This window comes from Quercus lobata, chromosome 4, assembly GCF_001633185.2.
Source record: "Quercus lobata isolate SW786 chromosome 4, ValleyOak3.0 Primary Assembly, whole genome shotgun sequence".
Taxonomy (NCBI): Eukaryota; Viridiplantae; Streptophyta; class Magnoliopsida; order Fagales; family Fagaceae; genus Quercus; species Quercus lobata.
The window spans coordinates 79,020,559-79,045,480 of NC_044907.1; the positions used below are offsets into that span (position 1 = coordinate 79,020,559).

The following is a 24,922-nucleotide window of genomic DNA, read 5'->3' on the forward strand; positions in this document are numbered from 1 at the left end:
AAATGATATGTTTGTACCCTTGAACTTGAAATGATCATTTCACCCTTGAATTGGATTAAATGCCAATTGTAAAATAGGGTTTCTAGATTAATTAATTAATTCAAAGACTAAATTAAAGCCAAATGCAAGTTATAAAAGGTCTCACCAAATGCTCACACCACTTAATACCTTCTTTCCTTCTCCTTATTTCTAATATTCTTTTATTTTATCTTGGACATGTTTCTATGACAAAATGGCCCTTAATTGCTTATGGACACCACCATGTACAATATGGAAAATGCAACAGCCGTTACTAATTTTACTATATAATTTTTATAAATTGATGTGGTAATATTAAATATAATTATTCAATTTCAAAACATAATAAATATATATATATATATTTTTTGTAATTGATAACACATTAATTTATAAGCATTGTATAATAATATAATTTATAGAATACTATAAATTGAGAACAAAAGTGAAAATTAAACCGATTATTTTTTTCTAGTAGGTTCAATGCCTAAATTCTCTTGAAGACTCCTTGTCGGATAACATCGAAATTGTAAATTATACTCCTGTATATATCTGATGGAAGGTACACGTACGACCTTGCTATCGGCCTTGGGTCACCATAACCCTTTTAGCTGATTGCGGCCTCACAACATTTGGTAATTCAATCTCATTTTCCTGAGATGGAAAAAGAATAATAAAATGAAACCACTTTGACCTACAGTAATCGATGATGATGCATAAAATGAGAACTAGAAAAGGCACAACTATTACATACAACTTGAAAAAAATTATGATTTATCAGTTGGTTAATTACCCCCCAAACCTTAAACAGTTGGTTTTTCCACTTATCTATAATGATTAGAATAGAGGAGGACAAGGATTTGAAATTAGGAGGGCTGGAGTATAAGCCCAAAAAAAAAAAAAAAAAAAAATTCAAATAAGTATTTATATAGTGTTAACAAACTATTAATTAGAACAAATACACAAAATCATTGTTTCTTAGTCTTAATATATTAAGATGTAATCATCTACTAACAATGACAAAAGAAACAAAATACTATTGTTTCTTAATACATTATCTATGAAAAGGGTGAAAATGAAACTCGACGCTCTTTTAAATCTTCAAAATTATCTATGATTGAACATATTAAATGTCGAAACTATGTCCCTTTCAACGCATAACATCAAAGAGTCCATCAAAAAATCATTTTTCATTTTGTTATGAAGGTTATTTTTTACCATTGTTCTGAAGACTGTTTAAGTTTGTCAATTAGAACGAAATATTTCAATATTAGTTTATTTCGGTGTACCGTTTCGAAATTACTACTAACTAAAATAAATAAATAAATATATATATATATATATATATGTACACACACACACACACACACACACATATATATAATGTGATGAAACATGCATAAATTTAATATTTTGTGTTATATATATGGACAAAATTTAGCTACAAAATTGGTTGTAATTCACTCAATATATTTTTATTGGAAGTAAATTTTGATAAATCCACCATTGGATTATATCTTTTTCTTATATCCTCCATGTTTGCAAAATTTCAAGAAAATTAAAGATCAATAGTTATGTCATCAATAAATTTTTAAATTGCAAGTTTTTATAATTTAAAATTATGTATAAAATATAAGTTTATAGATTATTTAGTAAATAATATCCAATTGACACAAAATTTGACATGTGTATTAAGAGTGTAAAAAACATGCAATTCAACGATATACAGTAATATTTATTTTATTAAGTAAATTTATAATCTAAGACTATAACCAATTTTGTAACTAAACGATATATATATATATATATATATATATATATATATACACGCCAATACATTTAGGGGAGACTTTGTGTCTGTGCAAAGGAGCTAATAAATGCTTATCAAAAAAAAAAAAAAAAAAAGGAGCTAATAAATCACGCCATTCAAAAACTAAATAAAATAATAGTTTTAACTTCACCCTTAAAAGATTATTACCTAGGAACCTCCCGAACTTTACCAAACAACAAAAGTAGAGATAACCATTGTTCTCATAGCACTCTTGAAGCTGAAGGTTTAAGGAAACTTGAAGACTGAAGCGAGCGATGCAGTGAAAGAAAGATTATAAAGAAAAATGAAAAAGGAAAAGCAAAGCTTGGGCATGTAGATGAAGGTTGCCGATGACAACCATTTTTGTTAATCTCGTATTTTTTGGGATGTGTTTATTTTCTTTTGAAATTGAAGCTTTAGATCCTGTCAAAAATGTAAGCTAGATGTGTTAGGGTCTATGGGATGGAAAAGCAAAAAATGTTTTTTTCCTAATTTTGGTTAGTATGTACCTTGGGTTAAAACTTAAAAGGGTTAATGGGTTTTTAATTTTTTTGGTTTGGGCTGAGCTCTGGGCTGTTTGGGCAGGGCTGGTAATGGGGGCTAAGAATTTGGAAGATAGGTATCATATCTACTAATATACGTATCATATCTACTAAAAAAAAATGCTTTGGGCCAGGGGGCCCGGGCCCCCTTGGGCCCCGTACTCCCTGGACTAGAAGGAGAAAACTTCATAGATAGTGAACAGTGGTTTTCTTTCTAAAAATAATCACCTCCATTTGAAATAGAACACTTTCATGATTCAGATATTCTCATGACTCATTTAAAACTTTAAATGACAACAATTTGTACATCTTTAAATTTAAAAAATAAAATTTTGACCGTGAAATAAATTATCTCAATTTCAACTTTCAAGTGAAATGACTTTCCTACCAACTGAAACAATGCTAGTCAAAATGGTTAAACACATACATAACCTTACTTAAGATATTAGGGTAAATTCCATTAACATACCTAAGGTTTGGATTAATGCCAACTAAGTCCAAAATTTTTCAAAACTGACTAATTTTGTTCCTAAACCCGACTTAGGCCACATTTGGTACATTGTAGTGGTGATTATATAGAAATAATAATAAGTATTACAAGGAATGCAAGATGTTGTAATGAAATAATTATTACAATTAATTTGTTTGGTGACAACACATTAATACAATTCCTTGAATTTGTTTTTAAAATTAAATTTACTAAAATATTCTTATTTATAAATTAAATTTACACTTTTGTGCATCTAGCTTAACATCTTTTGATATATAAATTGAACACTTTTATATTAACGTCTCTTTTTTTCAAATTAATAACTCCATATATGTTTAAAAAAATGAAAAGAGTTTCATCCAAGCACAATAGCCTCTCTTCTTCCTCTTTTATGTTCTGCATAATCTCTGCATTTTGCTGCTCAAGTTCTTTGTTTTTCTTGACCAAAATTTCACACTATCGGAGATTCAATTGATTGGACCATGACTTCAAACCAAATTACTCAACAAATTCATTCGCAAAGGCATCAATTAACCTAACACTACAAACACCGCCTTTATTATACTTTCCAATATCACGAACCTAATGTCCCTGAAACTTTAACAATGCCAACTTCATTCAATGGAAACATCATAACACAAGCACCGTACTCCTACAAGCTTATTCCCTACATGATTTTGTGGGTGGTAGCGGCAAATCTAAAAATTACATTCATGGGTAGCATAAGGAATTGACAAAAAACTAGGACTACCAAGCTGTTGTTTGTTCATCTAATATGGCAGAAAGTGACAGCAGAAGTAGAGAGGACAAAAAAGAGCTTGCAGTAGACCAGCTAAAAAAAAAAAAAAATGCTGAAGGGAGCAGCAATTAGGGTTTTTTTTTTTAAGGAATTTTAGTTATAAGGATTTAAGGAATAAGGATTTAGTATTTTTAATAGGAAATACCTATTCCTCATTTTAAAGAATAGTTATTCATAAGAAATAACTATTTTTTGTAATAAAAACATAACCTAACAAGTAACAACAAAATAGCTATTACATTACCATGGTTAATGGTTATTAGAGTCTACCAAACGTAGTCTCTAAACACAACTTTCAAATGCAATTCAAACACCTTCTTTTGCTAAGTGGGAAGAAAACGTATGTATCCAACAACTAAAACATGCAATACATGACGTGACTGAATCGTAATCTCGTGTCATGATATTCTAAGGTGCATTTCTGTCCACAAAACTAAAGCCACCTTCACCTGCCTTAGCTGCTTTGAATTCATAATAACTGCCTTAGCCTGCTTCTATAATAAGATAAGTAGAAAATGATGCTATCAATCCTACATGTAAGTAAATAATAATAGCCAAAACATACTCAATTCTCCAATAAGATGATTGATAAAAAGCTACAGGAATGCTTTCCATATGTGCTCTAAAATCAACGAGACTCCCAATCCTTCAATTTCTTGCTCCCTTTAGGTTTAGCTATAGGTGCATTCATTCCAGCCATTTTTGCATTGTATTTTGTGCGTAGAGGATCATTGTATGTCTACCTGCTCAACTAACAAACATTTGATAATTGAGATCAAGAATAGAAATGGGTAAAGAATATTCAAGTAACAAAAAGTAGCATAAATTTTTTATTTTTGACTTCTCATACACACCATCAAAATATAGAACTGATGTAGCAAAGATTAACAAGAATCGGTAGAAAAGCAGATCAATATCAAAAGTAAATGTATATACGATATAGCAATTACTAATGAATGAAGAATAATCAAAAGATAAAACTTACGGGTTGTCCCAGTCGGTTGTATCCTCATTGACAAGATGAGTCCATTTTGTCCTTTCACTACGACCAAAGTGCTTGACCTGCATGACCTTGGGCAATATTGTCTTGTCCATCTTATCTTCTCCAGTTGGGGCAGAGAAATCCCGAGTGTAAATATTATCTGATGCAGCAGTTGCAGCAGTGTCGTCAGCATTTGACTGGAAGAACACACCCTTGTGGTAATATTTCTGCATGAACCTCCATTTCTGCTTTTGTGGCGCAGCAGGTTTTGGATTCTTCCTCTCCCACTCCCTCCTCTCTTCCTCTGTCATGTTTCTCACCCTCTCAATCTCTTCCCTCTCCTTCAACATCGACTCACGGTCATCCCTATCCCTCTTGATCCTAGCAATCTCCCTCACCTTCCAAGCTTCATACTCCTCTGCCTCATTCACTTCATCATCAGTATCCACATCAGCAACATCTGCCTCCATTTCCAAATTCCTCTGAATCTCTTCATCTTTCCGGATCTCCTCAACCACAATCTGCTTTGTCTGCACCTTCCTCTCCTCCAATCTCTTCTTCTTTGATTCCTCAAGGGCCCGTTCCTCAGCCTCAAGACGTTCCCGCTCAGCAATGGTATCCCTCTCCAACTTGGGAACAAACACAGGCTTAAAATTGTTTTGGCCAACAATTGTACACAAAATAAATAACCCAAACAACAACTTGATAATCTCTCTCCTTCTCTCAGTCTCAATCTCTCACGCCGATCTGCTCTGGCTCTTCTTCTTCTTCGGGAGAGCTGGCTGAGCTGACCAACCGATCTTCTTCCCTCTTTTCTTTTTCTTCTTCTTCTAAATATACGCCTTATATATTTTACCGTTTTCCCCTTTTGCTCCACAGGTTTTTTTTTTTTTTTTTTTTTTTGAGCGTGTGCCGATTGCCGAATGTTAAATGAGTAAATAATATTAATTTTAAAACTTTGTAGCAAAATGCACATTTTTCCAAAAAATTATTTATTAAAATGTTTTTGTCTTGGAATTTGATTTTGTTAAACATGTATTTTTAAATAAAACTCAACATTATCAATATTGAAGAAAATTTAAGTGGCAAAATATGCATAAAATTCGATATTACCTATGTCAAGTTTTACCAGTCGAAAACAACAAAATTTTATTATATACTTTGGAAAAAGAGGTATTTTGCTACATAGTTTTATTATGGGTATTTAATCATTTTTCCCTTAATATTGATTAATAAAATAATAAACATATAACATAATTTTTAATTCTTGTATAGGTAGACAGTAGACATGTATATATATTATTAGTGGTTAGGTTTTAATATTCTTTTAAAATAATTTTTGATAATAATTTTAAAGCAATTATATTTGTTATAAAACAAATTTTATAAGCATTGAAATATATATATATATATATATATATGTAAGGACTTAATTTGTAACGACCCCAAAATGATGTTGAGTTCGTACGTTAAAAGGCCCAAACAATAAAATTTGTAGAACGTAGGCTTAAAAAGCTAGGCCTTGGTCATTGAACGGTAGTTAGTCATGATTCTCGTGGTAGACACGCAGGGACGAGCCATGGTTGTCCATGGATCTTGCCCATCAAGCTTAATGTTCATATTCTTTTTTTCTCTCGGTCCCCCCTCCCCTCTTATTTGGCGCCTAAGCCTTTACATTATATAGCCTTTCACGGTTGATCCTGATCCTCGATCTGTTGATCAGGCAGGTACCTACTCGAGTACCTGTCCCATCAGCCGCCTCCCCTTTCTTACTGCTAGTTGCAATAACCGAAGCCACACTGTTCAGGAGTCTTTTCCCATTAATATGGCCAGGACGTTTGTGGGCGTATTTAATGCGGAGGTGATATCTTCTACTCGCCTTATCTTCTGGGGGCGTTTCGGAGGCCGCCTTTGACGACATGCTGCCCTTCCCCTTGAAGTCTTAGGATGCCGAGGACAGGGCCGTCCTCGGCTGCATCTCTAGGCCATTCGATCTTTCGCCACTCGTCCTCGGCAACTACACTCCTCGGCACGGGCCCTAGGTCTTAATGGGAAGTGGGTCGGGTCATAAGTCTTCTGGCCCCACAATAGCCCCTCAAAATCCTACTGTCCGGATCCTCGGCCGGATAGGAGGGTTTTGATGACATCAGGCCTCTGTCAAAACTTGTCAATCCTTGTCACCTATCGGTTCCCGAGACTCTTCGTCTACCCGAGGCACGTTCCTAGGGCCTTTGGAAGTTAAAACATGTCCTCATTAAATGCGGGCGGCTCTGTGCTTCCCACGTTCAACGGCGTGATGGTGATCTAACGGTGGAGATTTCCTTGCCTTTATGGGCGGGAAAAATTGTGCAGTTACTTTCGATAGGAGGTATAAATGATTTTTGGAACTGATTTGTCTCTTCACTTTTGCACTTAAGAGTTCTAGCGCGTATATCCTGGGTTCATCCAAACTTTCATCCAAATTCAAGTCTATCTCCAGCACAAAAAGCTTGTCCGAGGCACCTTTCCTCTTTTCTGTAAGTTCTCTACCTTCATTAACTCCTGCTTTTTCTTTTCTGGGTTTATTTTTCTCTTGTTCCTTTCCTTCTCCCGTCATCCATTGAGTTTGCTTAGCAACTCTTAGAGATGGTTAAATTGAGATTGAGAAAATTGGTTGACACTGAAGAGGCGATGAAAAAGTTCATCGTCGATTATACGATTCCCCCCAACGTGAGTTTGAGGCACTGTAAGATGGGGGAGTGGCATCTTCTGAGAAGGACGGGCGAGGTGGTAATCCCCATTCTCACCTTCGTAGAGGGGGGGATGAGAATCCCCATGGGACCAATAATGAAGAGTTACCTTAGGCATTTCCAATTAGCTTCCACCCAGTGCGCTGCCAATGTGTTTAGGATTCTAGGTTGTGTGGATGCCTTAAACGAGAAAATGGGGCTAAAACTAACCCTTCATGACGTAAATTGGTGCTGCAATCTCCAAAATTTGAAGGGCAAATCCTACTACATGAAGACGAGATACGATAGGGTTCGGCTAATCCAGTGCCTCCCCGACTCCAACAAGGGGTTGAATAAGGACTTTCTTATTATCTCCGGGGAATGGCATGATGGCCTTCCGTGCCCTATGGTGGAGGGAGAACCAGGTGGGGTATGGAGAGTAGAAGGGTGCCAATCCTTTGCGCCGTTTTAATTTGGTGCGGTTCAGTTACTAACCATGTACATGTTCTTTTTTTGCAGATCCAAACGCCTTTCACCGACACTTTCATCTGGTTAACTGGGTTGATTTGGAAACTGTTCTTCAAGCAGCAGTTTTTGTAAATAAAGAGGACGGTCAAGTCAGAGCCGCTCACAAAATCTTAAGGTACGATCCCATTCAGAAGTCATTTGCCGACCCAAAGCACGTGATTAGCGCTAACCGTCCTCGGCTTCCAAAAATTACCGTAGTTAAACAAGGGTTTTTGGTCTCCAAAGGATCTCCTGTCCCAGTGGGCATCCCATTGGTGGGCTCTTCATCGTCTCATCACGCAGCAGAGGACGAAGGTAATTTGGGTCTGTCCGAGGAGGGTTTTGGGGCATTTGACCATGCCGACCCATCCGAGGATCCTTCTGGTGATCTAGGTGACCCAGACTTGTCCGAAGTGGAACTGTTGTCAGTGAGAATATCCTCCCGAGCCGAGATGGGTCTTAAGAGAAAGCCTCCAACTAGCCTGTTCGACCTCATTGAAGGCCAGCCGGGGAAGGGTGCACAGGGAAGGCCGCAATCCAATGCTCCGTCTCCCCTGTCTCAGCCTCAGCCCGTGCAGACTAGGTCTTCCTCTACTAAGTCGCAGCCACAATCTCCCCGTCCCAAGCTTCCTGCTCCTCCCCAATCAGCTCTGCCTCCTCGGCCGGAGCCCACTGACTCAAAGAGAAAGAGGAGCCCCAAGAGTAAGGAGCCCATGGATGGGGGAAAATCTCAATCCTCACAGGAGAGGGACGAAGCCCCGCGAGCTCCGAAACAGTTAAAAATTGGGCACCAAAGCAAGGGGAAAGAGATCGAAACCCAATCCATGTCGAGCGCTTGGCTTCCTGCCCCAATGCTCCACGGGGAGCCATTGCTGGAAACCGTGTCCATGAGGGACCTTGGAGACGGTGATGACGGTTATGTAGCCGACGCATTAGGGAGAACCATGTTGCTTCCTATTGATGTGGAAGAGTTAAAGAACATGAGGATGTAGGAGGTTTTCCTTAGCGTGAAGAGGTACCTGGGTATGGTAAGACTCTTGAAACCTAAGGCTCTGCCAATTGTGGCTCCTAAATTTACATTCATAATATACTTGTCTCAATTGGCAGGCTATCCAGGCCACCTATAGGATGGAGGATGAAGTGAAGGGGCAAAGTAAGGCCGCCGAGGATGAGCGCACCAAACGCATAAATGCTTCGCGGACCCTCAAAGCTTCCGAGACTGACCTCGCAAAGGCTAGGGAGAACTTAAAGGAGCTACCCGAGATAGGGATAGTGCCTTGGCAGGTTTAACTGGTGCCCAAAAGCAGGCCGATGAGCAGACAAAGCGCCTACTCGATGTCGAGGAGCAATTGCAGATAGCCAAGAAGCAGATCAGTGATTTGAAGAAGAAACTGATCATGACAGAGAATGCCAATAGCGTGGCGGAGTTTGCTCGGGACGAAACCGTGAGGGCCAAGCAGGAGGCTGAGTTTGCCAGAAACGAGGCCGAAGCTACTAGGGACAAGGCCGAAGAGGAGGGTTACGAGACGGGGATGGCTAAAACCCAAGCCTCCCTTAAAGCTCAAATTCCTCGAGTATGCAGACTATACTACTCCCAGGTTTGGGAAAAGGCCTTAAAACGAGCTGGGGTGGATGCTTCGTCTGACTTGTGGAAGGCGGAGAGTATATTTTATCCTCCAGCCATCCGTGAGACCGCCCTCACCAGCTCCGAAGCTATGAGCGATCAACACGAGGCAGGAGTTACTCAGTCAGAAGCTGCACAGGTCATCATCCCTCCTAGCGAGTTGATTGAAGGAGGAGAGCCTCATGATACGACAGAAGCACTTGGAGGTATGAATCCCGAGATGCCCAAAGAGGGTGTCGAGCCTACGATCAGCGCTCTGATCCCTGATGCCGAGGAGCCAGCCATTCTTGTTCAGCCCCTACAGGCAATTCCCCTTACTGAGATCCCCAAGGGCATCGAAACCGACCCTGCTCAGCCTTCCCAAGAAAGGGATGTCTTCCAGGGCCCCGAGACTAGTCCTGCTCTGCCTTCCGAGGACGTGGACAAAACGACATATATAAAATTCTTTTCTTCCTTTAAATTGTATGTTAGTTACCCTTGCTGATGCTTACTATTGTTGCGGATCTCCTGATTTTTAAACTAGTTATCTTAACATGTATGAATGGTCGTGCATATGATGTATTAGGGATCATATCCCAGAATTCTAACTTACCTGCGTCCATAGGACGTTGAATTTGTGCCTGAACACACTTTTGGGGAGATATAGGCATCATTCGAGATGTCATGCATATTGTTAGGCCGAGCCTGGTATCTAGATCTCCTTTAAGTAGTTGGTTTCCACATAAGTTCGAGTCCGAGGACCATGCAATACCTTGGCTCTGTCGAAAACTTAGGTTTCTTTTAAGTAGTTGGTTTCCCCATAAGTTTGAGTCCGAGGACCATGCAATACCTTGGTTCTGTCCAAAACTTAGATTTCTTTTAAGTAGTTGGTTTCCCCATAGATTTGAGTCCGAGGACCATGCAATACCTTGGTTCTGTCCAAAACTTAGATTTCTTTTAAGTAGTTGGTTTCTCCATAGGTTTGAGTCCGAGGACCATGCAATACCTTGGTTCTGTCCAAAACTTAGATTTCTTTTAAGTAGTTGGTTTCCCCATAGGTTTGAGTCCGAGGACCATGTAATACCTTGGTTTTGTCCAAAACTTAGATTTCTTTTAAATAGTTGGTTTCCCCATAGGTTTGAGTCCGAGGACCATGCAATACCTTGGTTCTGTCCAAAACTTAGATATTTTCTTTAAATAGTTGGTTTCCTCATAGGTTTGAGTCCGAGAACCATACAATACCTTGGTTCTGTCCAAAACTTAGATTTCTTTTAAGTAGTTGGTTTCCTCATAGGTTTGAGTCTGAGGACCATACAATACCTTGGTTCTGTCCAAAACTTAGATATTCTCTTTAAGTAGTTGGTTTCCTCATAGGTTTGAGTCCGAGGACCATACAATACCTTAGTTCTGTCCAAAACTTAGATATTTTCTTTAATTTTGGGGGGACCAGCCCCTCAGCCAAGGTGTGGGACGTTGATGTGACGTTGGAAGCCCCAAGAACTGCCCGGGCCACAGGTGCTTCGAAGCGCAGCCCCTAGTGGGACTTTATGTTAGGGCATAACAACGGGCCATTGGAAATGGTGGGGGGACTTTCTCGATCCACCGCCTGTGCCAACGCACAAGCCTTCCCCACAGACGGCGCCAATTGTAAGGACTCAGTTTGTAACGACCCGAAAATGATGTTGAGTTCGTACGTTAAAAGGCCCAAATAATAAAATTTGTAGAGCGTGGGCTTGAAAGGCTAGGCCTTGGTCATTGAACGGTGGTTAGTCATGATTCTCGTGGTAGACACGCAGGGACGGGCCATGGTTGTCCATGGATCTTGCCCATCAAGCTTAATGTTCATATTCTTTTTTTTTCTCTCGGTCCCCCCTCCCCTCTTATTTGGCGCCTAAGCCTTTACATTATATAGCCCTTCATGGTTGATCCCGATCCTCCATCTATTGATCAGGCAGGTACCTACTCGAGTACCTATCCCATTAGCCGCCTCCCCCTTCTTGCTGTTAGTTGCAATAACCGAAGCCACACTGTTCAGGAGTCTTTTCCCATTAATATGGCCAGGATGTTTGTGGGCGCATTCAATGCAGAGGTGACGTCTTTTACTTGAACCACTCCCACTCTATACCCCCATATAGGTCCCATTCTACTCGCCTTATCTTCTGGGGGCGCTTCGGAGGCCGCCTTTGACGACATGCTACCCTTCCCCTTGAAGTCTTAGGATACCGAGGACAGGGTCGTCCCCGGCTGCATCTCTAGGCCATTCGGTCTTTCGCCACTCGTCCTCGGCAACTACACTCCTCGGCACGGGCCCTGGGTCCTAATGGGAAATGGGCCAGGTCATAAGTCTTCTGGCCCCACATATATATATATATATATATATTATTAATTAATTAATTAATATGCATGTTTCTATTTACTTACAGAAAATTTTAAAAACATGGAATTGTTTAACCAGTTAACTTTCCACTTAGCTGAGTATAATAATTAAATAATTGGATATATTGGCTAAACAATAGGTGAGACTTTCATTCATTTTTCAAATTTAGAGAGGGAAAGAGTTTAATTAACTAAATAGATAAACTAGACCCAGATTCTTTTCTTTTGCTATATATATATATATATATTTTTTTTTTTTCTTTCTAGGCATCCAAACAAGGGGAAATAAAAAATTCAAGGTGTATTGAGGTACATTGATCTTTAGAAATTGAGCTTGGTCCTTCCATTGAAGAATTTAGGAAAGAGGGCTTGCTTTTGACTTTTCAGTGAGTGAATGTAGTTTGGGGAAAGTAGGATTTAAGTACTAAATGTACACACAACGTTTGGATTTCTGGGGCAACCATATGGGTTCATTTAATCTATGAGGAAGATTGAGATTTATTTTGTATGAGTTTTTTTACACCTTTGGAGTGATTTTGATACATGTGAAAAGTTGATAGTGTTAACTATGAAATTGTTTTAGTTGTGGGTTTGTTAGTTGCATGTCAAGTGTTTGAGATTTTACCTCAATGAGTTATGAGGTTGGATTAAATTGACTTGTAGTTGTTTCTTTGATTTGAAGTTGGACTTTGTGATACATATAACGAGTTTTAGAACTTTGAAAGTGATTTGATGTTGTGATAATTGATTTTTATAAGATGTAATATTCTAGTGCTTGCCAAACAAGTAGTAATTTTCTTTAGGGTAACTTGAATATAGAAAAGATTCTTTGGGGATTAAATCTCTTTTTTTCTTATATGTCTCAATTGAATGGATTCTGTGACTATCACTCAACAATGTCTCACATGCCAACATAGCTTAAATATCAGGGTTAGATGCCTTGGTCAAACTCATTCAGTATTTCACGATGGTATATAGTGAGCAGATAAGTGAAAGAGTTAATTTATTTTCAATTATGAATTTCAACTAGTGAAATTTTAAATAAATAAATAAGGTAAATCTCCATGTGAAACATTTCTTTAACTTCTTGAATAGTGCGTCACATTTGATAGTGTTTTTGTCACAAGACACTTAAGGAATTATGGTGTCAAACTCACCAAAGGAAGATTGCAACATCCATGCTAAACAATTACATCCATGACTATATAAATACACAAAAATCTTTTAATTTACACACAAGAAAAAATTTGAAGAAAAAAAATGACGAATTCTCATCAACCCTATTTGATAGTATCACCAAGCACAGATTTAGAAGCATTTGCTGATGAATTCCCTACATCACCCACAATGCTTGTACTGGCTGATGATGAGTTGAAATAGCTAGTAACAGTTATATCATCATATTTCCAATTTGTCAAATATGCTGGTCTTGAAGTTACAGTGCTCACTTCAATATCTCTTGAGAGCATTGCCACCACACGTGACATTAATGGTCGCAATGTTGGGGATGCTTGAGTGCACAAAAGAGATACTCCTATTAGTCTTTTTACTTCTTCCTCATTGAATTCTGATAATTTAGAGTCTGCAAGATCAACTTCACGGTTGATTTCATGCAACTGCCAACCCTGAGAAAAGATATATATGTTATTAGAGTAGCTTTACAATGTTGTGTACAAGTGGTGGCAGTGAGTGATACTTTTGTTTCAATAAGACAATTTTCTTCAGGTTCAGAATATAGTAAAGAAGTGGTGGAAGTAAGAAATCCAATTGTTTCAATGAGTCTAACTATCCAAGTGTTCATAATATAGTATAAAGGTATTGGTAGTGAGTATTCAAATAGTCTGAATCACTGGGGATCTAGATAAAACCCGGATGACCCTAAATTCATCCACAAGCTCATTTGTGAATCTAATCAATCACTTCATTTTTAAGCACTCATTTAAATATTCTAGACATAAGGATTAGTGATAAATTAAGATTGACATATACTTCAACATCAAAGAAAGTGTAAACTTCAAAACCATGATCACCTCAACATAATGAATAAATATGAACAAAAACATAACAAAAAAAACTTATTTCTTTTCTTAAATTTCATAAAAATAACTTTGAAAGAGGCTATTAAAAAATGTTGTTCACACAAAAGTAGGCTCTTACAAGCATAGCTTTGGGCATGGAGACTCATTTCATTCCCTATTATGATGCAAAGTTGACTTCTTTTCAAATAATTTAAATTAGCAATTAAAATAATTGCTTCCTTTGGACGTCCAAACTTTGTTCTTCATAAGATCCAAGTTTTATTTTTTTATTTATAAAGAAAAAAAAACGTTTTATATATTTACTGATCTAACTTTTAATGATACTTCAAATTTTGGTAGAAGCAATAAAATAAAATAAATAAATAAAATAATTGTGGATGGATCGTGACTATCATGAACCCAAAGCACGTATCCAAACAAGCTACTGATAAGTTTTGAAGAACAAAAATCCATCTAATTAAAGAAAGATAACAATCTCATATATGGAGCATGAAAATATTGTTCATACCCATTCAAGAAGATATATTTTTTCTTCTTCTAAGCTTGAGTCAGAATTTAGCCTCCCACTAACAAGCTCTAGAGCAACAACACCAAAGGTAAACACATCAGCCTTCTCTGTAAGGTGCCCACGCATGGCGTACTCCGGTGCAAGATACCCACTACATCAACAATGATCACATGCATAGTTTAGTCTTAACATTACTAAATAATATAAAATAAAATAAAGAATTGTGTAATTCATAGGGACAAGGTGACAAGCTATGCCTATGCCTCTAGGATCTTACATGGTCCCTACAACACTGGTGCTTATGTGGGTTTTTTTTTCATCATAAAGCTTGGCCAAGCCGAAGTTTGATATCTTGGGGATGAGATCAATGTCAAGCAGGATAGTACTAGCCTTCACAACTCTGAGTACAATTCGAAGCCGTGACTCCTCATGAAGATAAGCTAAACCTTTTGCTACACCCAAGCATATATCAAAGTGTGTTGACCAATTGAGATTCAAAGTTCTTTTTCCTGTCTCATTCAAGCATATAAATTAAATCAACATTGTATAAACAAATACATAAAAACACACACACACACACACACACACACACACACACATATATATATATATATATATATGTGCACGCACACACACACACACAAAGAGAGCAAAAGAGCAACAACAATGATACATTCACATACAAAATAATGCTTGATCAAGACTTTTATTCTCTAGATACTCATACACAAGGAGTCGTTTATCTCCCTCAATGCAACATCCATACAACTTCATAAGGTTACGGTGTTGCACAGTCGATATAGTAGCAATCTCAGTTATGAATTGGTTCTTTCCTTGGTGTGATGTAACCGAGAGTTGCTTTACAACAATTACTCTCCTATCATTAAGTGTTCCCTAAATAATACAAAGTACCAAACAAAATATCAATGAAAATCGTTTAAAATAATTACTCATCTACTCATGATTTTAATCTATTAAAGTAAAAAAGGAGATATGTAAAAGAAAACCACATGATCATTTATACATTAAATTGATTAGGATAAAACTCAAAACATTGTAGTTGCTTAATGATTATTTTTCACCAAGAATTATATATCCAGTCTGATAGTTTTTAGACCCCTTAAAACACAATTGATTTAACCTAGGTAATTAGCCAAGTTATTACTTAGTCCAATTTAACAAATCTAGGTTATCACAATCACAAAGATCATATCATGCAAAGCAGCAGAAAATAACATAAGATATGATCACCCAGGAAACCAAACCGGTAAAAATCTGGGGAGGATTTGACCTAGCTATCCTCAAGGTAAACTTGAATCTACTATCTTGAAAGAATCGAAGTTCATACAATAAGACTTACAAACCCCCACGCTCGACTTCTTATTGCTACCAACCAGTAGAACTTACTGACACGACCATGTGCAAGCTCCGAATCCACGGACTCCTTCTTTCTTAGATTCACCACCAAATACAAGCACACCCGCTTGTGTTTTCTTTAAGCTTCAATGGTAGCAACCGAGTTGATCATCAAGATGTAGATAATATCTCCTCCTTGAAAACCCTAAGTTTGTGTAAAAGAAAGCTTCTCTAGATCTCACAAGAGATTTACACAAACCACAATATGAGCAACATTAAAACGTGGCTAGGGTTTGCCTTTTATACTTAGGATAAATTAGAAAACCCTAAAACGTTTTAAACAACTAGGACTGAGTTGGAAATCTGCAGAAAAAAACATTCTGCTCGAGCTTCGATCGATAGAGCCTAAGCTTCGATCAATCGAGCTAGGCTGAAATGTATAATGCTTTCTGCATTAGCTCGATTCCAACTTTACATAAAATACACAACTTTGAGCAAGACTAAAACACTTCTAAACACATTGTTTTGATCATGGTTTGCCAACAATACACATTAGAGTTCTAAATATATAAATACGTAAGTCTTTAGAACCTAACACAGTCTAATCATTTTCAATTTTATATCTCATACCGTTCAAAGGAAAAGTATCATATGGGGATAAGATGACAAGAATACCCAACATAAATGATCTACCAAGCTCTAGATTGCTCTCATTAGGTCCAAAACTTTAATTGTTAGATTAAAAAACTAGCTTTCTAGAGTGGTTTTTTCTCCAATGATACAAGCAATGAAGCAATGCATGTAGCAAGCTAAAAACTACCAAAGAGATAATCGTATGGAATATGGATCCCATTTCATAGATCAGGTAACAAACCATACAAATGTCTAGGAAAAAAAAAAAGAAAAAAGTTCCCTTTATTTGATGCTCCTAGCTAATAAACTAGTAACAAAAAGTTTTCTTGTTTACTGATGGCTTCAATTATTTTGTCAGAATCTCCTAATACTAAAACATTTTGAAAATTCTTTATTCATACCATTTTTTTAAAACAAAATAGAAATTTTATTTTAATATAATCTAAGTGTATATGTACGTGAAGCTCCCTTATAGAGACTTGAATCCTGGCCTTTATCCCCCACACCTCACTATTACTTATACTTATAGAGTGACCATTACATCAATGGTGCGTGGTAGTTATTCATACCAAATTTGATTACTCAAAATGTGATACCTTCTACAAGATGTAATTACTCATCTAATGGTTCCCATTATTATCAAATCTAGTAAATGTCAGCCATAAATGGTTTTTTCTTGACCATTTGATTTTTAACAATCTATTTTAAACAACTACTCAAACTATAAACCGTCCATGAGGATATAATGTTTTTGAATCATCAATTCAAGATTTGTTACTTAGTTTGTTTAAAGTGAGACTACTTGACTACTTAGGATATGCCCAATAATTTTTTTTTTGGTGAAAAAATTACATCATTTACCAAACACAAAAAATTGACAAGGCACAAACTAAATATATAAATATAAATATATATATATATATATTAAGGCATTATTTTAGACTTAGAAAAATGCACCATTTTGGACTCGTGTAATTAAGCGACATTATTGGAAACATGGATGGATGGGGTTAACTGAAACTTTGAGAAACTACAAAGTTTTAAATTTAAGTTTAGGGTTTATTTGAAATCAACCACAAACTACAAGGTTTAAAATTTAATTTTCCCCATTTTCATCAATTCATCACCCTCTATAAGTAGTTTGCTGTAAATGAGTGACTTATAATTACAGATTCAGTTCTTCTTCTTTTTATTGATAATTCGATTGTTGGGGGATGGGGGGATTTGAACCTTCGACATCTCCATTGGAAATAACAGGAGGTGCTGATTGAGCCATAAGGCTCTTACCATAACAAATTCACTTCTTGAAATTGAGATATACAGGAAAAATTGACATCATTTCACCATCTTATGCTTTCTTTTATAAGCATACCAAGTGTAAATAACAAGTTGCACCGAAGACTGAACAGCCCTACAAATCCACGATAGCCCCCCAAAAAAAGGAACAAAAACCATTATTTTAAATGTGTAACCAGGCCAAATAAAGGAAAAAAAATGTGTTACAGATTTTATTATATTGCAGCTTAGAAAAGTGAATTTGGGAAAATTGCCCGAGTCAGAAAATAGGTTCGTTCATTTTTTTTTTTTTGAGAAACAAAAATAGGTTCGTTCATTTTTAATATGAACTTTGAATAATTTTTTACTAATACTAAAGTAGAAAGATAATAATAGCAGAAGATGCATGTGCATTATAACTAGTAAAAGAAATAGAAAAGGAATGGATATGAGGTTAAGCATCTTCATTTATTTATGGATCGATTTACTTTTACAATAATTGCAATTTCCAGCTTCTCGCCAATCACAGGAACAAAAGATCATGGCATGAAGTGCTATGCAAATTCACAACAAAAAATTAAAGAAAAGAAAAGGTAAGAAACAAAAAGAAAAAGGTGATGTTGCAATCTGTGATTTGATCATTGTTATTGCTTGAATATAGAAATAGATGTATAGCAGCTCTAAACTTATATCAGACAATAATCTTTAAGGTAATCGCTTGGGTTCAGCCACTAAAGTTTTTACTTAGAATAAGGGCTTACCTTATAAACAGGTCCAAAGCCTCCCTCTCCAAGCTTATTATCAGGACTAAAATCTTCTGTAGCTGCCTTTAGTTCAGCATAGCTGAAAGTGAATGTTTTAGCATCTATCCCAAGGAGCTCTGCAATTTAACATAAACACAGGTTGTACTCTGAATCTGTTATCCGGTAATAATTGATTTGCTTGAGTGGTTTAAAGCAGAAAATGTAGCAGCCTTTTTGCATGCTAAAATGAGAAACTATCCTTTTCTTAAGCATCAACCACAAATGTGTTTTACTACAGAAGATTGTTGGATTGAAGCTGGAGATTCAGTAGCAAGATTAATATATGGAAAGTTTTCTATAGCCAGGGGCTTCATTGGCCATGTTACTTATGTTTCTCTCTACCCCTTTTTTGTCGTGTCTTTTTTTGTGTGCATGTGTACTATTATTCCGAGACATGTATTATGCGTAGAAGATGTTTTGGTAAAAATGCCTGTATAAATGAAATGATACACTGCATTTTGTACTTAACCTAATAAGGCTAACATGCAGCATGCAGAGGCCACCTCACTAATAGTTAGTAATGTTGGGGAAAAATCCTAATTCCCTCTATGTCTATGTATGAATTAAAATTAATGACTATCGAGCAATAGCAATATTATGGAAACAAAAATCATTCCAGCAAGCACCACATAAACACAATCACATAAAAACACCAAATCTTACGTGGAAAACCCTCTAATGTAGAGGGAAAAATCACGGGACAGCTCCGAAAAATATCCACTATGAAATAGAGATTATAACTATCAAGTTTATGCTAAACTTGTGTTCACAATAAATTGGATATACAACAAATAAATCTCAAGAAGTAAATACAATCTCACCACAAAGATAGTAACAAAATCTTCCTTTGAATACTCCAACTCTCCATGGTTGTAGCACTCAAAAACTCTATGAGAACTCCACCAATTTATCTTCCTTGTGTATAACTTGAGCAAAGAAAAATATCTCCTTTTTCTTTTTCACTCACTCACACTCTCACTGTGTTTCTCTCTATTTCTTCACACGAACTGCAACTCCTCAAGCTGAAGCTCTCACTTGTGTTTCTCTCACAATGGCCGAATGGCTCTCTTTTTGCTTCAGCTCTTCTCTCAAGTGTGTTTCTCTCTATCACACTCACTGGCCGAATGGCCTTTCTTTTCTTTTCCTTCTTTTCTCTTCAGCGTGTATCACACACTTGCTCAGCTTTTGCATTAAACCAAAAGCTGACTTTGGAACACTTCTCATTGAGAAGTCAGACCTCTCTATGCTTTGGTCACTTCTCATTAAATGGAAAAAACTTGCATTGAAGACTTTTGGAACAAGCTAATGAATGAGCTTTGACAATGCATGTGGGCTGGACCCACACGGTAAGGCACCCAACAAGTAATATAGCATCACATAGTATCTGTTTGGATCCAGCGTTTAGCTGAGTCTTTCTACGTTTGCGTTTTACACTTCGTGGGACCCACACTACAGCGTGTAAAAATAAACGCGCAACTCTTCCCAGCTGAAACGCAGGATGAAATCAGCTTAAATGCACCGTTTCAATGCTGGGCGTGTGCGTGTATTGTTCTTCACCGTTCTTCATGTTCTTCACCGATCAAACCCAGAACATGACTATTCATGTTCTTGAAATCCAGCAAACCCATCAACCAACAAGTGATCAAAACGGTAAAACCAAAACCATATGAATCAAACCCATGTGAAAAAAAAAAAAAAAATTAAAACGCAGCAACCGATCAAACGATCAAACCCAGCAAACATAATCGAAAAAACGGGTCTACCCAGCAAATAGAACCGATCAAACCCAGCAAACCCACCGCCAATCAACCCATCAACCACCACCGACTTCCGATCAACCCATCAAACCCCCCGCCGATCAACCCATCCACCACCACCGAGTCCCTAAATAAAACCCATCAAACCCACTGCCGATCAACCCATCAAACCCACCGCCGATCAATCTATCCACCACCACCGAGTTCCCAAATCAAGAAACTAAAACATTAGTTCTTCATAAGACCAAACTCCATGGGAGAAAGAGAGAGGAAGCTCCACCTCGTGCATATCGAAGAGAGAGAGAAATCGATGTCTACCAGGAAAGGAGTAAAAAAAAAAGGCTACTGAGGAAGGAGTGAAATAAAAAAATATTAAAAAACAAAACAAAAACAAAAACGCGCTACAGTAGTTTCAGTCCCAAAAACGCGCTACAGTAGTTAAATTATTTGATACAGTGTTTTCAGTTTTTAGTTTTCAATTTCAGCAACAATAAGTTCAATCCAAACAGACCCATAAAGTAAAGAGTTCCATTTTTCTAATATGTAGAGCAAACTGAATGAAGTTAGACGATTATCATGTATGGGTAATGTAACGTCCCAAAATCATAAGCAATAAAAGTCTATTCAATCTGAATAATTCATTAGAAAAAATATTAAATAAAAATAACCAACAACCTAAAATCTCATAACAAATGTCAGAACTCTAATCAACCAAAAACAAAACATCCTCAAAATTCTACTCCAATGTTATCACTTAATACAAGAAATACTACTACCCCAAGTTTTAAATATTCATTAAATCCTAAACCTCATGTGCAACATACCTAATTTATAACCTTATAATTATTATTAAAAAAAAAAAAAAAAAAAAGAAGGGAGAACAAAACCCAACTCACCACCAACCTAGATAATGTGTCCAGAACTATTTGGGTATTTTGCTTAAGGGACTTAATTATAATGCGATCATACTCATATTCCTAGTGATTTTAGGCTACCAATGCAGTGAAGCCAACAAGTGCCCAACAATTACCATTTCTGGAGAGATCCGCAGACCCCACAAAATAGCTCAACTTGACTGATTTTTTTTTTTTTTTTCCTTTTTCCTATAGCCAACGAGTCCTCGTCATGTTAAAGCATTCACAATGAACTTATCACAGTTTTAGTTTTTTTTTTTTTTTTTTTTTTTTTTTTTTTTTTTAAATCTAGAAGTCTATTTAGCAAACTATTTTTTCTCTATTTAATTATTTGTGTGTGCTTTACACTAATATTGCTTTTGTTTTATAGATCTGAAGCTCGGCCTCTGAATCCAAACATGGAGGTAGAGGGGATAAAAAGCCAATCCTTATCTAGCTCAACATTTGCAGCATTGGTCAAAGAGCAATATGTACCCAATATAGGAGAGATGAGTTCTGGTATGAGGGTTCAGGGTTCATGGTGATGATTAATACGTTCCACTATATAAAGGCCCAGTCTCACCTTCTGCCTCTTACCCAAATTGGGGATTTTGTTCAATTAAGCTAAAATTGATGAAATTGGCTTGTGTTATTGATTAATTTTATTATTATATATTGTTATCCAACTTGTGTAATGATATGTGATCAATTTGTTGGGATTTTTGAAAGTGGGTTTTCAAAATTTGGCGTTTTTGATATAAACTCTATGTTCACGCCAAATTTTGTGTTTTTACAGTAAAATTGAACTATTCTCATTGCATTAGAGCATACATCATGTGTTAATACAGTTCATGCATCATATAGATTGTTATTTTAAATATTGTTTTTGCTCTAACTGTGTCTGATGCAGTCTGCCTTTGGGTTTTTCTTCTTTTTTGTCTTTTGTCTCTTTTCTGTCTATCCTTTCTGATCTTTAGAATCATGGTTAGGAAGACTAGAGCCCATGGGACATTCACTTCTTCTTCTACTCCTTTTGATAGTGAGAGGTTTCTTAGTGAGAAAAATCAGGAAACTTATGAGAAGCTGAACATTCTTAGGAATGTGTGGGCTGAGAGAAAGGTTGTTTTAGATGAGCTTGACCTAGAAATTAGGAGAAATTTTGAGGGTAAGGGCTGGTTGCCTTTGCTGGATATTGACCATCCTCCTCTGGCTACCTTGATCAAAGAGTTCTACTCAAACTTCTCTGTCCACTCCAATGATTCCAACACTCAATTTGTGAAGAGTTGGATAAGGGGTGAAGAGTATGTCATTACTTCTACAGTAGTGGCCTCTGCTCTTGGGGTGCCTAAGGTCCAACATCCCGTCTATCCTTATGATGAGTCTCCTCCCCTTGATGACATTATGTCATATCTTACTAGATCTTCTATCCAGTGGGGTTTTGATCCTCAGATTACCTCTCACGAGTTGACCGAGATTCATTATCTGTTTTTTCCGGATTTCTTGCCATTCTATCTGGCCCATCTCTCATTTGCATACTATTCTTATTGAGAGATGTGCATTTTTTTATGCTCTTGTCACAGATGCTCCTATGAGTTTTCCTCATCTTTTCGTTCAATCTTTGGTTGAGGTTTATAGGAGTAGTTCTTCTGCTCATGCTCTTTTCTTTCCACTTTTTATTCATTGGATTTTGTTACATTTAGGTTTAGATGAGTTTCCTGCTTCTGAGGTCGTACATGTTATAGCTCCTATAGGTGCCACCTTCCTTAGGCAGAGGGCTGCTCAGATGCGATCTAGCTCTAAACGCCCTAGAGTTGAGTCTTCTTCGGGTGTTGCACCTCCTTCTCCTCCTTCTTCAGGTGATTTGGCTGCTGATGCATTTGTTGATTTGACTGTTGCTGCTGCTCCTCCACCTTCTACTTCGGATGATTCCAGCATTCGTCGTATGTTGGACACTATCATGACTGTTCAGTCGGCTCATGGTTAGCTTTTGGTGGACGTTCTCATGGAGCTTCAAGCTTTGTGTGCAGAGTTGGCGAGTTTTAGACGGTCCCCTCCACCACCTCCTTTTGATGATGAGTCTTAATTGCCCTTTGGCAATTCGTCACAAAAAGGGGGAGTACATATGGATGGAGATAGGGGGAGATTTTTTTTTGTTTTGGAGCTTTGGAGCTTTAGATTGTATCTAGGTGCTTCACTTTGTACTTATTTTTTGGCTCATGATGTATTTATTTTGATGTCTTTTTTTATTATTTATGAGTTGTATATAATAAGGGGAGACATTATTGTTTTATTTCTGTTTCTTGTTTCACATTGTGCTACATTGATTATTGATTTATATTTATGAGGTTATTCATGATATATGTCTTTTATTTTATGTTATGTGAAATCAAGAATTTATTTTGTTTTCCACACGTGCGTTTATGTGTTTGTTAAGTGTTATAGGAATATACAGGTTGATTCAGCTGTGCTGCTGTCTACACTTGCAGCTGATAGATAGTAGTTAGGGTGAATTATTTTTGTTGGGCAATTTTTATTGTAATGGGCGATTTTTTGTAACTTTGAGCATTTTGTTTTATTATGTGTTTTGTCATGGATTGCCAAAAAGGGAGTTTGTTAGGTTCTAAAGATTTTGGATCTATATGTATTAGAACTTTAATGTGTAATGTTAGCAAACCATGATTAAAATTTAGAGTCTAGAATTAGGCTGCTCAAAATGTGTTTATGTGTAAAGTCGGAATCGAGTGTACTGCAGGATTTATTGTGTAAATCTGCAAAGCTCGATCGATCGAAAATTAGTCTCGATGGATTGAAGCTCGTGCAGATTTTTTTTTTTGCAGAATTTCCAACTCAACCCAAGCCCATATAACGTGTAGGGTTTTATATTTTGCCTTAAGTATAAAAGAATAAACCCTAGCCACGTTTTGTAGTTGTTATTTATGCTGTGTGTATGAATCTCTTGTGAGATCTAGAGGTGTTTTCCTTCATACATACTAAGAGTTTCCAATCTCAAGATTGATGTCGAGAGCTTGGTGATCGCTTCAGTTGCTACATAAAGAGTTTAAAGAAAACACAAGTGGGAGTACTTGTAGTTGCTGTGAATCCAAAAAAGAAGTAGTCCGTGGACTTGGAGTTGTCACGTGGTCGTGGTAGTAAGTTTTCTACTCGATGTAGCAAAAAGATATTAGTGGTCTAAGTCGCTATTGTAAAACTTCAATTCTTTCATAGTGGATCTATTTTACCTTGAGGATAGCTAGGTTAAATCCTCCTTAGGTTTTTTACTGGTTTGGTTTTCTTGGGTTATCATATCGTTGTGTTATTTATTTTTTGCACTGTTTCAATGATATGATTTATCTGTGTTAACCTAGATCTGAATAATTTACCTAAGTTAATCACTTGGCTAAGTAATTAGGTTAATCTGTTTGTGTTTAAGGGGTCTAAAAACGTACAGTTTCTTTTAACATGTTGCTTTGAAATAATTTCTTATCCTAAAAACAAAGCAAGACTAATTCCAGTGCCCTAGTGGGTGTAGACAACACCCCCCCCCCCTTTTCCCCAGCCCAATGTACACAAAGAAAAAAAAAAGATTCTATCGTTAGCATCAAGCATGGCCTTATAAGAAGTATACAACATCACCATCATTTGAAAATTCTAAAACTAGAGAAAAAAATAAAATAAAAGCAATAAGCTAGCTAAACAACATACGAGTCAAATGCTTCTCTCTCTTATTTGTTAGGTATTCCTTTCCTATATTATTTTTATTTTAACATTTCCTTTCATTCACAAGGAATAAAAAATAAAAAATTAAAAAAAAAATAAAAGGAAG

At 36.7% G+C, this 24,922-nt stretch overlaps 1 protein-coding gene and 1 pseudogene across 2 annotated transcripts; both read right to left on the reverse strand.

The window, feature by feature from the left end:
- Positions 1–3,957: 3,957 nt before the first annotated feature.
- On the reverse strand, positions 3,958–5,463 carry LOC115983474 (microfibrillar-associated protein 1-like). 2 transcript variants are annotated; one of them, XM_031106170.1, is made up of 2 exons: positions 4,645–5,463; positions 3,958–4,402 (listed from the first exon to the last, which is right to left on the reverse strand). In XM_031106170.1, the coding sequence occupies exons 1-2, from the start codon at positions 5,109–5,111 to the stop codon at positions 4,399–4,401; spliced, it is 471 nt and encodes a 156-aa protein (XP_030962030.1). In that variant the 5' UTR covers positions 5,112–5,463; the 3' UTR covers positions 3,958–4,398. The 2 variants fall into 2 exon arrangements, with proteins under 2 accessions (XP_030962030.1, XP_030962028.1); XM_031106168.1 differs by having other exon boundaries at positions 3,958–4,410.
- A 7,652-nt stretch (positions 5,464–13,115) lies between these two features.
- Positions 13,116–19,317, reverse strand: LOC115985878 (annotated as a pseudogene).
- Positions 19,318–24,922: the final 5,605 nt, after the last annotated feature.

Excerpts from the sequence above, each read along its gene's own strand:
- LOC115983474 (XM_031106170.1), bottom strand. The coding sequence starts at position 5,111 with ATGGAGGCAGATGTTGCTGATGTGGATACTGATGATGAAGTGAATGAG.